General features: G+C 52.2%; 1 protein-coding gene across 1 annotated transcript; it reads left to right on the top strand.

Annotated features, from left to right (window-relative positions):
- The first annotated feature begins 4,288 nt into the window (after positions 1–4,288).
- Positions 4,289–16,038, top strand: FAM110A (family with sequence similarity 110 member A). Its single transcript, XM_070421473.1, has 2 exons — positions 4,289–4,482; positions 14,475–16,038. Exon 2 carries the CDS (start codon positions 14,572–14,574, stop codon positions 15,454–15,456), a length of 885 nt encoding a protein of 294 aa, XP_070277574.1. The 5' UTR covers positions 4,289–4,482; positions 14,475–14,571; the 3' UTR covers positions 15,457–16,038.
- The last annotated feature ends 924 nt before the right edge of the window (positions 16,039–16,962 follow it).

The following is a 16,962-nucleotide window of genomic DNA, read 5'->3' as shown; positions in this document are numbered from 1 at the left end:
TGAGTTGTCTTTTCACTCACTGCCTTTTTTGTTCTCTCATAGGGATCAGAATGAGGTTAAAATACCTTAATTTGGCAGATTTTACGAAAGCCTATGACCATGTGAACATGTTGGTAGGGTACCTTCCAGGCCTCAGCGTCCCCATTTTAAGGTCAGGGATGACAACAATGGTGTGGTCCTCAGATTCTTCCCTAAGTTCTATACCTGTGACCAGGGAGGTATTTGAGATGCCTAATCTCCTAATTTGGAGGCCAGGGGAGATTCCTTCTGCCCTCAGTTTGCCTCACTTTCTTACTCTGGGAATGAGGCTCAGCTTTTAAAAATGCTGTTACTTATTTTTAAAAAAGTAGAGAATACATTTATAAAGTATAGAATCCAAAAAGTATATAGAATATTTTCTAAAAAGCTTTTATTCTGTCCCCCAGCCAGCCCAGTAGCCACCACTGGGACTAGTTTCTGGCGGGTGCTGCCAGGAAAGTTCAGAAGCAAGCAAATATGTATATAGAGAACACCCTTTAACTTAAATGGAAAAAACAAAACACAGCCCTGGGGTGCACAGAAGATAGGGAACTGACATCTGAGGCTGATTTCATCTTGGTTTCGAGTCGAGTGAAGAAAACACCGCCATGGTCAGGATGCTGGAGGAGGCATGGAAACAGCCTCAGGCCTGTGTGCAGGGCTAGATGTTATTTGCTCACGTGCTGGGTCAGGATAGGGTCATAATAACCCTCCAGCTCCCTCTGATCTGGGCACAGTAATGACAGCTTGTCCACCTTATTTTTATGGGCACTCCTCCCCCCTACCCCTGACCCCCCGTACCTGGTCAGGGATGGGGAGGACTGGGATGCTCTCAAGCTCTCTGAATTGGCACCAGGTACTTAACAAATCCTTGAAGATAGGGGGCACCACCAATATGTTGTTGGCAGGTGAAGCTGCTCAGACTTCGAGAATCTGAGTTGCCCAAATAATCTCACTTTGTGAGGCCTAACTTGGAGTCCAGGGGAGGTTTCCTCTGCCCTCTGTTTGCCTTACTTTCTTACTCTGGGAATGAGGCTCTGCATTAAAAAAAAAAAAATTGATTTTGGAGCAGGAGGAAGGGGAAGAGAGAGAAACATACCTGCAACCTAGGTATGTGCCCTGACTGGGAATCAAACCCGCGACCTCCCAGCGCATGGGATGATGCTCCAACCAACTGAGCTACCTTGGCCAGGGCAGAGGCTCAGCATGGGAGCAACACTTTGTGTATTATTTTGTTTGTTTTAAGATCCAGGGTATGCAGGACAGAGGCAAGCTTTGAAGATGCCAGGGCCAGCCGGGCCTGTATGGAGGCATCTCAAATATCCCCACCCCTGATCACAGGTGTAAATCTTAGGGAAGGATCTGGAGACCACACCATTGTTGACATTCCCGACCTTAAAATGGGGATGCTGAGGTCTGGAAGGCAGCCTAGCAATATGTTCACATTGTCATATGCTTTTGTAAAATCTGCCACATCAAGGTATTTTAACCGCACTCTGTTAAAACCACCATCTCTTTTCAGGCTTACTTCCCCTTGTGTCAGATGATGTGGGAGTGAGTGCTAGCATTTTGGGGATCTGGCTAAGATGCCCGTGACATTTCATTTGGGTTTAGTGGTTTTATTTATGTTGTTTCCAGTAACTTTTATGAATAAATTATTACCAACTGACCTAGTATAGGAATGGCTTCCAGGAATGCCCCTACTTAGCACACTGAGTTGACTCAAACACCACTGTGATGTGAACATGCGAGTCAGAGGTTATATCTCTATACGTAAGAGTGGTTACATGTTTGTGGAAAGTATTACGGAGGTAATTCATAAAAGTAATGTTATTTTTCTGGTAATGTTTGTGGAACTTGTCATTTGCCATGGTTTCTTTTATCTTTCTAACCTAATAATCACTTTATTATCCAATTTTATATTTGTAATTTTGTAGTTCTTTTCCTTTTTTTCTTTTTAAAAAATATATTTTTATTGATTTCAGAGAGGGAGAGAGAGAGAGAGAGAGAGAGAGAGATCAATGATGAGAGAGAATCATCGATTGGCTGCCTCCTGCACGTTCCACACTGGGGATTGATCCCGCAACCCAGGCATGTGCCCTTGACCGGAATCAAACCTGGGACTCTTCAGTCTGCAGGCCGATGCTCTATCCATGGAGCCAAGCCGGCTAGGGCTGTAGTTCTTTTCTTTTTTTTTTTTTAATATTTTATTGATTTTTTACAGAGAGGAAGGGAGAGAGATAGAGAGCTAGAAACATCGATGAGAGAGAAACATCGATGAGAGAGAAACATCGATCAGCTGCCTCCTGCACACTCCCCACTGGAGATATGCCCGCAACCAAGGTACATGCCCTTGACCGGAATCGAACCCGGGACCCCTCGGTCCCCAGGCCGACGCTCTATCCACTGAGCCAAACCGGTTTCGGCTGTAGTTCTTTTCTTAAATAAGATTTCCTAAATTGTATAAACCGTGGGAAGTACAAAGGCTGGATCTGCCCCTGCTAAGTTTTCTCTGTGTCTTTTAGGATCACAGGGCCCTCCTTGCCTTTCCTCACTGTTACCACCAAACAGGTTTTGCACATTTACATGTGGATATAATAAAATAGTTCAGAAGACTCCTGCTGGATCCAGACCAACCTTTGTTTTCTCATCTATAAAATAGGAATAATAGGATCTATCTTCTCAGATAGTAATAAAGTCAAGTGAGAAAACATGTATAAGGCCTCAAGCACAACCTGGCAGAGGGCACAGTTAGAGCCAGGTTTAATGTTTTGCTGGTCCTCTCAGATATAGTCAGATGCCCTGTTTCTGACAGTATTTGTTCTGATTTGGTAGGTGCCCAGGCCAGGACACCCAGTCATTGTTAGCTATTGGTATATTATTAGTCTCCTCCCCTGTGTACCCAAGGAATGTGCACACAGTAAGTGCTCAATCATTGGCAATCCAAGAATTTGAAAGACACTAACTGGTTCTAAATTGGCCCAACCTGTGGGTCACGACCCCTTTGGGGGTCGAATGACCCTTTCACAGGGGTCGCCTAAGACCATCGGAAAACACATATATAATTACATATTGTTTTTGTGATTAATCACTATGCTTTAATTATGTTCAATTTGTAACAATGAAAATACATCCTGCATATCAAATATTTACATTACAATTCATAACAGTAGCAAAATTACAGTTATGAAGTAGCAATGAAAATAATTTTATGGTTGGGGGTCACCACAACATGAGGAACTGTATTAAAGGGTCGAGGCATTAGGAAGGTTGAGAACCACTGCCCTAGACTCGAACAGTGACTCATAGCTATGAAATCTCCTCATCTCTAAGAGCCTTTTGAGTTAACTTATTCTAATCCTATTAAAAAATTTTTTGGACATGTTTAAATGTTGGAAATTTGGAAAATCCACAAAAGCCAAAGAAAAAAATTAACTGCTGTTATTATAAATGATTATACACCTATACATGTGATGCTATGATTATGTATTTAATACATATGTTGTACATGGTGCTTTGAAACATATTTTAAAACAAACAAACACTTTCTTGGCATTTTCTTTAAATATCTTTTAACAACATAGTTTTTAATGACTGCATAATATTCCTCATCAGTAAGTGGGGTTAATTAAAGGTACCCATCTCAAAGGGTTATGTCATGTAAAGTTACCGGGCATGTAAAAAGCAGAATGGATTTATATAACCAATCCCCTTTCGCTGAGCATTCAGGTTATTTCCATTATTTTGCTATGATACATAACGCTGGGCTATATTAATCTTTGCTCAAATCTTTGGTCATTTCCTTAGTAAATGTCAAGATTGCTGGGTGTGCACATTTTAAAACGAACCCACTCATTGTGGTGCTGTTAAGGGTACTGAGAGGGAAAGGGGTTTGCCGGGGCTCATATAGCGAGTTAGCTGCAAAGTCCGGACTAGGAACCAGCCCTGGGACCCTAAATGGTGCCTCACGCAGCTGGGAACCAGGAGAAAGTCCAGCTTGAGCATTAAGGCACCGGGCTAAGGCCGCCCCTGGAAGAACAGGAGGCCGGTGCGAAGGGGCGGGGCGGGGCGGGGCGGGGCTGCTGGCCTCGGGCTCTGCGGACCTACCGAAGTTAAACGGTCGCCTGGCAACACGGGCGGCGCGGCGTTCGAACGGAAGCGAGGAACCAATCAGGATGTCCGGGGCAAACCATTTTCGTGACGGGGGTGGAGGGGGAAGGCATGCTCACTTCCCCTTCCTCTGCGCACCAGGACCTTCGTTCCGGTGGGGGCCTTGCGACGGTCGGGTCCCCCCCGCTCGTCTCGGGTGCGGAGGACCGCTCCGAAGAGGTCCCTCTGCGGGTCCTCACGCGGGACTGGCCCCCGAGCGGCGTTGGGCGTGGCCATTCCCGGCCCGGGTCCGAGCTGTCAGCCTCTCCACCACCCGACCTGGAAGAGCCGGGACTCGCCTAGGGTGGGCTCCAGGTGAGGGCGCAGGTGGTCTGGGGCGCGAGCTCGGTCTGGGGGGGCCCCGCTCACCGGAAGCCTGCGTTGTGTGTCCTCCCTGCGTCATACCTGCGTGAGAGGGGCACCTGGTGGTCTTAGCAGCCATGAGCCCTGGCTGGATCACCCCCCTCTGTCCCTTCCCACACCATCTTTGGGTGCCTTTTCTGGGCGTCTGTCTGCTCCTGTGCGCCAGGGGTTGGACTTGGTTCTTCTGCCCACGAGGTTTTGAATTACAGCGCTGTTCCTCTGAGAGGCCCGCTCCGCTCCGGGAGTATCGGGCGCGACTGGCGTTGCTGGGCTAGAAGCGGCGCGGGCAGCAGGTGCTCTGACCCCGGAGTCACTGTTGTGCTCTTGGGGACCCGGGGAAAGGATAGAGGCAGCCCCTCAACGGAAGCCAGAGCCACCAGAAACACTAGAGACTTTGGAGTTGGGGGTGGTGCAACCTGGTGAGCTTCTGACCTCGACTGTGTCCTGCCTCCTGGCCGCCCCCACCCTCAATCTCCCCCCCCCCCCCCCCCAGGTTGCTATTCTTGGTGTCCTTTTGCAGGTGGGGAAACTGAGGTTCTCAGAAAATAAGCCCCTTGCCCAAAGTCACACCAGCAGACTTGGCACCGCTGGGGTTGGCTCCCAGTCTGTCTGGCTTCAGTATTAGAATTCTAGGCGCTCAGAGTCATAGCATCTGAGAGTCTTGGATTTCTTTAAGGGCAGGTATCCTCTCTCCTCCTGGCTCTGGGGAGGGGAGCTCTGGGGACTCAGAAGGAAACAAGTCATTCATTCATTCATTCATTCATTCTTTCTTTCTTTCAACAAATATTTATTGACTTCATATGCCTTGCCCTCCCCCTTGTCTATTTTGTAGCAGTTACCCCATTTGATGTCCTGTATATATATATGTCACTTTTTAGGGAGTTTATTCTCTTTCCTGACTGGCATGTGATGCAAGGAGGGGGTTTAGGATGAGGTAAGTGAGGCACTTTCCTCCAAAGTGAAATTGAGGGGGTGCCCCAAACCTCTGTGATCAAAGCAACTAAAGTTGACATTTATTGACCGTTTGTGGTGTGTTCTGCTGGCTGAAGATAACTCGTATGGCCTCTATGCAACACAGTCCCTCCCATTTCTGTCACAATTACAAGTGCATCCCTGAAGCCACCTGTCCTACTTCCAGGCAGAGTGATGAAGGTGGAGTTATGCTGCAGTGTGGTGCGTAATAGGGAGAGACTGGACACAGACTAAATTGCATCAAAAGAGGCTGATGGGCTCTTTATGTACAGAGGTGGCACAACATATATTAGCAACAACATATACTATTAAGTGTATTAATAACATATTATAATTAAAATAGTAATAACATATTATTAAGAACAACATATATTATTGAGTAAGAAGAGCATGATGAAAACAGTACATACAGCATGTTACCATATGTGTAAAAAAGAAAGAATACAGGGTATTCCCCCCAAAAACAGTATACACATTTTAACAGCTGATAGCTCAATTTTGAATACGGAATGTATTTCATAAACATTGCCTTTATAATTATTCAAAGTGTGTGTATACATTTTTGGGGGCCACCCTATATCTGTCCATTATTGCCTATATCTCCCTAAAATCTCCCTGGAAGGACACATTGTCTGGTGATAGTGGGGCCTGCAAGGAGGGGAATAGGTGGCTGGGAACAGGAGTGGGGGGGAGTTTATTTTTACTTCTTGCCCTTTATAGCTCTTGAATTGAGCCATGTGCATATATCACCTGGTTGAAAAATTTTATATCTGTTAGATTATATATTTAATCAAAAGACCACTGCCCTGTCTGTGATCTGTCACTGACTTGCTGTGTGACTTTGGGCAAGTTTCTTTACATCTCTGGTCTAAGATAAGAAGCCATAATGGTGAGTTCAGGCCTGGGAGAGGGCAATTCGGGCTGGGAAGTGGGCTTGGCTGTGGGTCTTCCCCAACCTTCCCCTTCCCCATCCTGTGTGCCGGGCCCTGCCCTAAGGCTCTGCATGTGGTGTCTCTCATGCTGTTTCCACTGCAAGCCCCTTTGTTCCCATTTTGCAACCTCAGGTACAAACGGAGGCTCAGAGAACTGAGTTGGCCTTCACTGGGCCAAATAGAAGATTGCTGCCTTAGGTGACTGCCCCCGCATCCTTCCCACAGCCTGCTCACCTCTGCCTTCCCGAGGCTTGTGCAAGGCCGCCCTAGGCAGGGCTGACTCTGGGCAAAGCTGACGCCAGGCAGGCCAGGGCACGAGCGTCTAGGGAGACTCCAGAAATAGCATGGGGCCTGGTGTGGCCCTGGGGGATGCCCAGCTAGCCGGGTGTCTCTGACCCCGACAGCTGGGCTGAAATTGAGCTGGGCTACCCTACTGGCCAGCCCCCTTCCTGCTGCCGGGAGCCCTCCTGATCCTCCTCTAAGGCAGGTGAGGGCCTCCCTGTCTCCACCCAAGTCTGGGCTTGGCTTCTGCTGATGAGGAGAGAAGCAGGTGGAAGGAAGGGGTGGGGGTGGGAGTGCAGAATGTCATGGAAATGATAAACATCAGAAACTATACCTCTGCCCTCTTTGCAAAGAATGAAAATCACTAATGCCTCTTGAGCACTCACTGTGTGCTAAGTACTTTATAAGTATGAACTATTTTAATTCCCTCAATAATGTAAGGTAGTTACCACTATTATTATTTCCACCTTACAAAGTGAAAGTGAGCACTAGAAAGATTTAGTAACTTGTACAAGGTCACCTAGAGCTGGAATTCAAAGGCATGAAGTTTGGCTCCAGACTCTATATATTCATATTCTCTCTCTCTCTCTCTCTCTCTCTCTCTCTCTCTCTCTCTCTTTTGTAAAATGTATTAAGATAAAGTTGACCATTTTAACCATTTTTTAGAAAATATATTTTTATTGATTTCAGAGAGGAAGGGAAGAGGGAGAGAGAGATAGAAACATCAATGATGAGAATCACTGATCAGCTGCCTCCTGCACGCCCCGCACTGGGGATTGAGCCCAAAACCTGAGCATGTGCCCTTGACTGGAATCGAACCCAGGACCCTTCAGTCCACAGGCTGACACTCTATCCACTGAGCCAAACCAGCCAGGGCTATTTTATCCATTTTTAAGGGTACAGTTCAGGGGCGTTGAGCACCTTCACATTGTGCAACCATCACCACTATCCACCTCCAGGCCTTTTCATCTTCCCAAATGGAAATTTTATACTCATTAAACACTCTCCATTCTCCTCCCTTCTCGCCCCTGGCAACCACCATTCTAGTGTCTGTCGATGAATTTGACTACTGCAGGTACTCTGATCACTGGCATCACACAATATTTGTCTTTTTGTGTCTGTTTATTTCTCTTAGCATGTCTTTAGGGCTTACTTATGTTATAGCATGTATCAATTTCATTCCTTTTTAAGGCTAAATAATGTTCCATTGTATGTATAGATAACATTTTGTTTAATCCATTAATAGTCACTGGGGTTGCTTCCACCTTTTGGTTATTGTGACTAACTCGACTATAAACATGCTTGTACATATATGTGTTCAACTTCCTGATTTCAATTCCTTGAGGTATATACTGAGAAGTAGAATTGCGGGATCCTATGGTAGTTCTACTTACAAATTTTTGCCTAACTGACGTACTTTTTCCACATTGGCTGCACCATTTATATTCCCAACTGTGCACAAGGGTCCTAGTTTCTCCACATCCCCAATACTTGTTATTTTCTGTATATATTTTTTATAATGGCCATCTTAATGGAAGTGACATGGTATCTCATTGTGGTTTTGATTTACATTTTCCTAACGATTAGTGATGTCGAGCACCTTTTCATGTGCTTATTGTCTGTTTATTCACCTTCTTTGGAGAGATGTCTATTCAAGTGACTCCGCATTTAGATTGATAACCTCTGACAGAGTGGTGAACATTCTGGACTGACGAAGGCCTCATCCAGGAGCACTTGGTTGGTGAATAGTTGTCACAGCTCACACTTTGGTGGCGTTTGTCATGCACTGGCCTCGTGCTGGGAGAGGGCACGAGAGAGCAGTCCTGTTTTACAGTGGAGGAAATGGAGGCATGGAGGAGCTGAATAGCTGGTCACTGGTGGAGCTGGGACTTGACCCCAGGCAGGCTGGTTCCGGAGTCCATGCTACAGAGCTGGCCAGGGAGATGGAGTGGAAAAGGGCAGTGCTGGCAGCAGACCCAGTGTGTGCAGAGGTTTGGACGTGGTGTCTGGAGGTTTGGAGACAGAACAGGGCTCAGTTAGAAATGGCCAGAGCCTACCTTGAATGGGGGTGATTTGAGGCTGGAGGAATGGGGCAGGTGGGGGAAGGCCTGGGGCAGGGTCAGGGGGCTGGAAGGAGGCTTGGTGCTGAGGGGCCTTGGCCTTGGAGGTAGCCTGGTTCCAGTCCTACCCCTTGGTCAGTGTTGGCCCCTCTGGTGTTTGGTCCCTGGAGGAAGACAGTATGGAAGAGTGTGAAGGAGTTCCCAGCCCAGTGGGGGAAACATATTCCCAACAGTGTACAAGGGTTCTAGTTTCTGCATATCACTAATACTTGTTATTTTCTGTTTTTGGCTCCACAGCCAAGCCCACTTCCTGGCCTGAATTGCCCTCTTAATACATTTTACAAATAGGAAACAGGAAACAAGTGACAAATAAGTGAACATCTAAAACAACAGGGTGTGATGAATGCTTGGAAGGGAACAGACCAGGTGAGAGAGTTGGTGGGAGCCTCAGAGTGGGCAGGGAGTTCTCTCTGAGGAGGTGACATTTGAAGTGAGACCTGAAGGAGTTGAGAGAAGAGGTTCCAGGCAGAGAACGGATGGTACAAAGGCCCTGAGGCAGGAAAGAGCTTGGCGTGTGCAGGAACAGCTGGGAGGGCTATGTGGCCGGAGCAGAAAAGGGTGCCGATGAGGTGGGACAGGAGGGCAGGGACTGGATCTGGGGGGGCCTGAGGGCCCAGGGAGAGTTTGGACTTTATTTTCAGGTGATGGGGAGCCACAGCGGGTTTTCGGTAGAGCAGTGAAGAGATCTAATTTCTGTTGGGAAAACATTGCTATTATTGCCCCTATTTTATAGTTGAGGAAACAGACCCAGAGCCATAGCCAGGGAGTGCTTCCTGAAGCAGCTCCACTCTCGGGGGTCCAGAGAGGGAGGCTGTAGATTCCTTAGGAGACCCTTGGTGAGTGGCCGAACCCAATACTGGAGACCTGTTCCCTCCTCCCCCCAAGACCCATATTCCGGTTCAAATCCTGGCTCTGCCAATTACCAGCTTTGTGACTTCAGGCAAGTGGTCCCACCTCTCTGTACCTCAGTTTTCTCAGCTGTAAAACAGGCACACTAGTAGTACCTATCCCGCAGGGTGGGTGTGAGGGTTAAACGAGTTAACATACATAGAGAGTGTAGAAGAGTGCCAGGTACGAAGAAAGCACTCAGAAAAATTCTTACCGACTTTATTCTGAAAAGTATTATTGTCGCTTTGCTTTTACTACTATTAGTGCCTAACTGAACCCTCTCCCACCTCATTGTTCACCGTGGAGGGCCAGGCAGGGACCCAGCAGGCTACTGTGGGGAAGGATGGTCTTGTTCCATCATTCAGGCCCCAGGGCCTGGAGGGGGCGTCAGGGTTGACTCACTCTCAGTGTAGACAGCGGTTCCCTGAGTCACTTCCTATCTCCTCATGCCCTCCACCCCTATTCTGTCTTAGCCTCTCCAGGCACAGACATGGACCTCTTCAGCCTCCCCAGGGTTGGGGGGGGGGGGGCACTTCCTTCTCTGGGCCTCAGGATCCCCATGAAACTGGCCTGACCAAATGTGCCACCTGAAATGACTTAACAGGGCTTAGGCTGGCAGAGCAGACCATCAGCTCCCTCCCGGGATTCCTTCCTTCCAGCAGGGCTACTACCATTTCCTCAGAAAACGGGGATGAAATAGTTCCCGGTCTGGGGAGTGGGGAGATTGTCCAGAGATTTAAGTAAGTACAGTGCCTGGCACTCAAAAATTGTAGTTACCACTATTACTCTTATTGCTGTTGTTACTAATGTTTACAGCTTGCTCAAAGCTTCTACAGGCACTCTCAGACCCCAAGAACTCACACTGACCCGGCCTGTAAGGTGGGATCCCCTCTTTGGAGGGTCAGAAAGGTTAAGCAACCGGATCAGGGACACACAGCTAGAAAGGGCTCGGCCAGAGGGAAGGTACCCAGGTTGGACTCCTCCGGGTTACCTTGGGCAGCTGATGCAGCCTGTCTCAGCCTCAGAATTCTATTAGTCAGGTGGGGATAATAATAGCGCTCAGCTCATAGGAGTTGTTGGGAAGATTAAAATGGGTTAATTGATACCAGGAAAAGCACTTTCTCACGCCCGGCACAGTGAACTTAAACGGTGGTCCCGGTGGAGGTGGGAGGGGACTCAGTTTCTCTGTCTCCGCAGTGGGCACGCTTGCGGGAGTGGCCACGGGGACTCGCGTGGAGGGGCCAGTGCAGCTGTGAGAGCGCCCGGCTCCCGGGGAGCTTCCTGAGTGGGTCCCGGGACAGGTCCAGGCGCCCCGCCCACGACAGCGCGTCTGGGCTCGGGTTCTGGCCGCTGCCTGGCGCGCGTTCGCTCTTTTTTGGGTAATACCTGGGTCGACAGGTTCGCCAGCTCGCCGCCGGCCACCGGAAGTTGCGCAATGCTTGTTACCTGAGCCCGGGTGGGCCGGGCGGAGGAGCGCAGTGTAGCGGCGCGGGTGCAGCCAGGTACGTGCGGGCCGGGGCCGGGCCGTGGGCGCCTGGTCAGGGCCCGGGGCGGCCCCGCACCCCTTACTCCTCGGGACGGCGGGCACCGGGCGGGGGCTCACCTTCCGGCCTGGATGGATGCCGCAGACATCGTGCCGTCAGGCCCCTCATTTCAGAGCCAGGCCAACCCGGGCGCAGAGAGCGGTGACCATCGGCGAGAGTCACGCAGACCGCGCCGGGCCCGCGGCCTCTTCCACGGCAGGGAGTTCCTAGATTGCCCCGCAGTAGGGAAGGGTAGAAGCCAGACCGGGATCCGAGCTGCCCCGCTCCCTCTCTCCTCCTGAGGCTCCCTCGGGGAAGCCGGTGGGAAGGGGGCAAGGTGGGACCGAGTGCCCAGAGATGCCAACGAGAAGGGCCCGGGGCCGCGCGTTTGGGCGTTTGAAATCCGTGGGTGAGGCGTTGGGCGATGGAAGGAGGCTCAGAGCCTCAGAGAGGACCAGTCCCACCTGGCGCTGGGGCCCTGGCTTCAGCTCGCAGGAGCCGCCGCACTCTGTTTGCCCGCCTGTGAAATGGGGCTGGCGTGGATGGCTCACGGGTTAGCCTCTATCCTGTGCCCGCGAGCTGAAGCCAGGGCCCCAGTGCCAGGTGGGACTGGTCCTCTCCGAGGCTCTCAGCCTGGACCTTCCTGTTCGCGGCCCCTTCCTGAGCGGGTTAGAGACCCCTGCGAGGGCCGGCGGGGGGCGGGGGGGGGGGCGAGGAGGGAGCCAGGTCTGTGGAGTTTGAAAAACAAGGAGCCCGGGGCGTGGGGAGTCGCCTTTTGCCGGATGCTGAAGAAAGTCCCCGAGCTGTTTTGTCTCCATCCTCACGGTGACCTGGAGGTCTATTTTTAACCACATTTCACAGATAAGCAAACGGAGTCTCGAGGAGGCGCGGCTGCTTGCACAAAGCGCGCAGCCGGTGGTGGCCAAGCCCAGACAGGTATCAGTCCATGGGAGGCCCCGGGGCCGGCGGGTCCGGCCGAGGGTGTAGGGACCCCAGCCGAGCTGGGGGCGAGCGTGGCTTCTGCCCTGGCCCTGCCCATCTGACCCCCTTCATCCCCGATTCCCCGATAGTGGGATAGTGCCCGGAACCACCGTCTCGGGACGGGTTGGACTGGTTTGGGAGGCGGCAGGCCCGGGGGTGGGGCAGAGTCTAGCTACTTGGACAGGGCTCAGCAAGGCTGCCTTTCCTATCAGGCTCTTCTCTCCTGAGGTCTCCTGGAGGTCGGCCCTCGGTGGGACCGCCATTTCCACCCACTCCATCCCTTCCACCTGGGGAGCAGCTCTGGCTCTGGGCCAACAGCCCCAAAGGGTCTGTTCTCAACTCGCCATTGCAGCAAAGGTCCCAGATGGGCTGGGGCCAGATGGAAGGGGGTGTGGTGGCAGGTGCATGCTTTGTTGGCCCCGTACATGCAATGTTTTTAAAGTTATTATTATTTAATATGCTAATTTTTAAGAACCCAGAGTTTTCCTGCACTTCTGGATTTCCAGCTTCCTAGAATATCCAGCATGCACCACCTTGGGCCCATTGCCTGCCGCAGACGGGGTGTGTCTATTCACATTGGGCCCCCGTAGACATTTCAAGTCAATAAAACTGTACTGAATACCTATTATGCATCTAGAGTAATATCGTGAAACTTAGATACAGTGAACAAGATACCCCCTGCCCTCGTGGAGCTGATATTTTAGAGGAATGGGAACAACAAAAAGTAAAACTACCACAGACATAATAGATAAGTGAATTCAGCTTCCTGTGACTTGGGTCTTGTTTAGCTGCTCTGGGACCCAGGTTGATCACTTCTCTGCGTCTCAGTTTCTCCATCTGTAAAATGAGGTGACAACGACCCATCTCCCTGGCTTGCTGGAGGATTACAGGGGAGGACAGTGTTAAATGTCTAGCAAGCACACAGTAGAGATCCCTGCCTCCCCACACCAATCTAGACTTCCCCTCCTGGAATTCTGGATGTGTAGGTGGCGCTGCCCAATACATTCTGTTAAGATGGAAATGCTGCAGTCTGTGCCGTCTCTTGTATGACCACCAGCGTCTATGGCTACCGAGTCCTAGAAATGTGGCTGGTGTGATTCAGGAACCGAATGTAAATTTTAATTTAAATTTAAACTACGTCTGTGGTTGGTGGCTATTGACTTAGACAACACAGCTCTAGATGGCCTGAACCTCCACTCCTCTTGGTTATCACCTTGACAAAGTCCTCCTCCCCAATTAACAGATGAGAAAGTTCAGGACTTGGCCTACAGGTTTTCTTCTGGCCCATCTCCAGGGAGGCTGGGGGGCATTTTGTGGCTCCAGCCCTTCCTTGGAAAAAGGGACAGGGACACCGGGCTCTGATGCCCAGGTGATTACGTGGATACTTTGCACCCAGGTGGGGGCACTCCTGCCTGTGGGTGTCTGTGCTATGGGTACTGGCAGATCAAGAGTCCGCTGGATGCCCCCAAGCAGGGCTGTGCGATCTTGGGCATTTCCAGCCACGCTGGGAGCAGCATAGCTTAGGTCTGACGTTTCCCTGTGACAGGCATTCATGGATCACTGTGGGCCTGGCATTGGCGTCCGGTCCTGGAAGCTGATGGTGCCTGTACTCCCCTGTGGCGGGGGTGGGGATTTTCTGCCCTCCTCCCCCACAAACGCCGCCGCTGCTGCTGCTGCTGCTGTGCCTGGGGCCTGGCATGTTTAGGCGGGTGGATGGCACAGAGCAGCTTCCTGTCCGGGTAGGCAAGGGGTGGCCGTGGTACCAGGCTCCCGGTGGGCAGTCCAGATTGGGTTTTAGCCCTTTCTCTTGGGTTTTAGCCCCAAGGCTCCTGTGGCAGCACTTCCTTGCTTGGAGGCAGGAATAGAGCCACCAATTTGTTGAATTAGCTTCAGTTTCCCCATCGGCAAAATGGACTGGTAAGAGGATCCACTGCGGTTGAGCCGGCTGGTGCCCAGCACAGGGTTCCGAGCCCACTTTACTTCCTTTGCCCTGTCTTTTCTGCTCAGGCTGCGCCTGTTCTTTTCTTTGGCACCTTTTTTTAACTCTGCCTCCCCTGGGCCGGGTTCTCGGAGGAGGGCGGGGAATGTGGGCGGAGCCTCAAACCCTACAGCTGGTGCTTTCTGCCTTCTGATTGGCTCTGTGAACCAGGGGCGTGGCCTTCACTTTTAATGGGGAAGGCGTCTTCAGCCTCTTCCAGTCTGCCGAGCCTTTGAGCGTGCTCAGCCCTTCTCTTTCCTCCCTGCAGCCGTTGCCGGCGTCCAGCTGCCAATTTTCTGCCTGGATCACTGTCTCCTCTCTTCTCCCGTGTCCTCGTGCAGAAGGCCTTGGGGTATGTAACAGTCATGCCTGTGGACATGCTGTCTCCTGGAGCCCGGGACACACCCGCCCTGCCTTTCCGCCTGAGGACCAAGGTCCCGGGCTACCTGCTCCGGAGGCCAGCCGACGGTGGAGCCCGGAAACCTAGTGCGGTGGAGCGCCTGGAGGCCGACAAGGCCAAGTACGTCAAGAGCCTGCAGGTGGCCAACACCCGCCAGCAACCTGTGCAGCCGCTGCTGTCCAAGCAGCCGCTCTTCAGCCCTGGGACTCGCCGCACTGTGCTCACTCCTAGCCGCCGAGCCCTGCCGGGCCCCTGCCGCCGGCCCCAACTGGACCTGGACACCCTTAGCAGCCTTATCGACTTGTGTGATAGCCCGGTGTCCCCTGCCGAGGCTAGCCGCACCCCCGGGCGGGCAGAGGGAGCCCACCAGGACCTCCCAGCCACCCCTCCACGCCCACCTCCCAGTACCTCTGCCGTCCGCCGAGTGGATGTCCGTCCCCTGCCGGCCTCACCTGCCCAGCCCTGCCCATCACCGGACACTGCTGCCTCCAGTCCAGCACGGCCCCCGGGTTTGCAGCGCTCCAAGTCAGACCTGAGTGAGCGCTTCTCGCGGGCAGCGGCCGACCTGGAGCGATTTTTTAACTTCTGCGGCCTGGACCCAGAGGAGGCACGGGGGTTGGGTGTGGCCCACCTGGCACGAGCCAGCTCAGACATAGTGTCTCTGGCGGGGCCCAGTGCTGGGCCAGGTAGCTCCGAGGGGGGCTGCTCCCACCGCAGCTCGGCCACTATTGAGGAGCGGGCCCGGGAGCGCGTCCCCTATGGCGTGTCCGTGATTGAGCGCAATGCCCGTGTGATCAAGTGGCTGTACGGGTTGCGGCAAGCGCGGGAGACTCCAGCGGTGGAGGGATAGGTCTCCACTGGACTCGCATTCGGCACAGGACAGAGCTTAAGGAGGCAACTGGCCCCTCGAGCTCTCCTTCACCCTTTCCCTGGTTGGGGCAGACTGGAGACCACTGCCTTTGGTGAACTTGGCATGGAGGCAAAGGCTCCGAGGCTGGGCCAGCATCCGTCTGGCAAGAACTGACCCTGGTGAGAGTGGCCTCTTGACTTGGACCACTCCCTCCTCCTCACCTGTCGGGATTTTGCCACCAGTGCCCCTCTGCTTGGTTCCTCGCATGGGCTTGGGGCACTTAGACCTCCCCCCGAGCGAGGGGCCAAGGATCCCTACCAGGTCTGTCTACCCAGTGGCTCTGTTTCTTTCTTCCTTCCTTGGCCTCTATCCTTTGCTGACTTCCTCTTCCTCACTCAGTGGGCCCTGGTTCCCTGGGAATTCACCCTCGGGTGGGGGCAGGGAAGAGTGGTCTAGCCACTGTTCTTCCCAGGCCTTGGCAGCCTGGCCTAGGTGGGTAGACTACAGGAGGGACTGGTAGGAGCCCTCCTGGCTCTGGCTTCCCTCCCTTTGGTTAATAAACACAAATGCTTGCTTTTTCAAGGTTGGGTCACCAGACTCTTCTGTGTTCACAAGGGGAGGGGAGGGGAGAAGTCTTGGGGCGGGGCCTTCCAAACCTAGTAATTGTTTACCCCAGCAGTTAGTGGGGCAAGAGGGAGCCTCAGGGAGGCTGGTGCACTTCCTTCAGAGAAGAAGCTGGGTCCAGGCACCCAGTGAGTTGGGATAGAGCTGGGGCTGGGACAGGGGCCTTCCCCCGGAGCAGGAAGGGGAACTGCAGGGGAAAGGCTAACATGGTGAGGGACCCTCCCCATCACGGGTGTTCTGACTTCCCCCACTCCCTGCCCAGTTCCAAAGAGGGAAGGAAGCTCAGAGAGGGCAAACCCTGAACTTGAGGTCACATAAGCCATAGATTTGGGGGTTGGAAGTGGGAGTTCTTAGAGGAAGAGGGACTTGGGTGGACAGCACAAAATGAATGAACTTACCTCCAACTCTGAGTGACCCTGGACCAGCACAGTCTTCTTTGAGTTGAGGGGGAAGGGGAAGGAAGCAGCTGGCACTGGGCTTTGAGGTCCCTGCTCCTTCCTGTCTCTCCAGGTTAGTTACCTGTCAGGAGACCACACTTTGGCTGGTGGAGCAGCCAGAGCTAGAGCCGAGGACACAGAGGATGAAAGCGTGGGTGGCCTCTGCCAGCTTTTGGGTGGGAGAGGGGAGGGCCTGGGTGGTGCTTCCTTTCACTCGGGCTGCCTGGGCTGCACTGCTCAGAAACAGGAAGCGCTAATGGGGGCCCTAGTGACAGGTTTGATGTCGGTTTTATTTTAGGCATAAAGAGGAGATTTCCGTTGGGCTATTGACAAACTTCCAGGTCAGCCCAGCTGTCTGTCTGTCTCTCTGACAGTCTACCAGCCCCTGGGGGATTAGGCTAGGCCCAGCAGTTCAAGGAAACAAGGGGAAACTGGGGTATAGAAG

Source organism: Myotis yumanensis, unplaced genomic scaffold, assembly GCF_028538775.1.
Source record: "Myotis yumanensis isolate MYYU_CA2020_CCGP unplaced genomic scaffold, mMyoYum1.0.hap1 SCAF_7, whole genome shotgun sequence".
Lineage (NCBI taxonomy): Eukaryota > Metazoa > Chordata > Mammalia > Chiroptera > Vespertilionidae > Myotis > Myotis yumanensis.
Note: the sequence above shows the minus strand (reverse complement) of the source record. Positions and strands in the feature narration are given on the sequence as shown.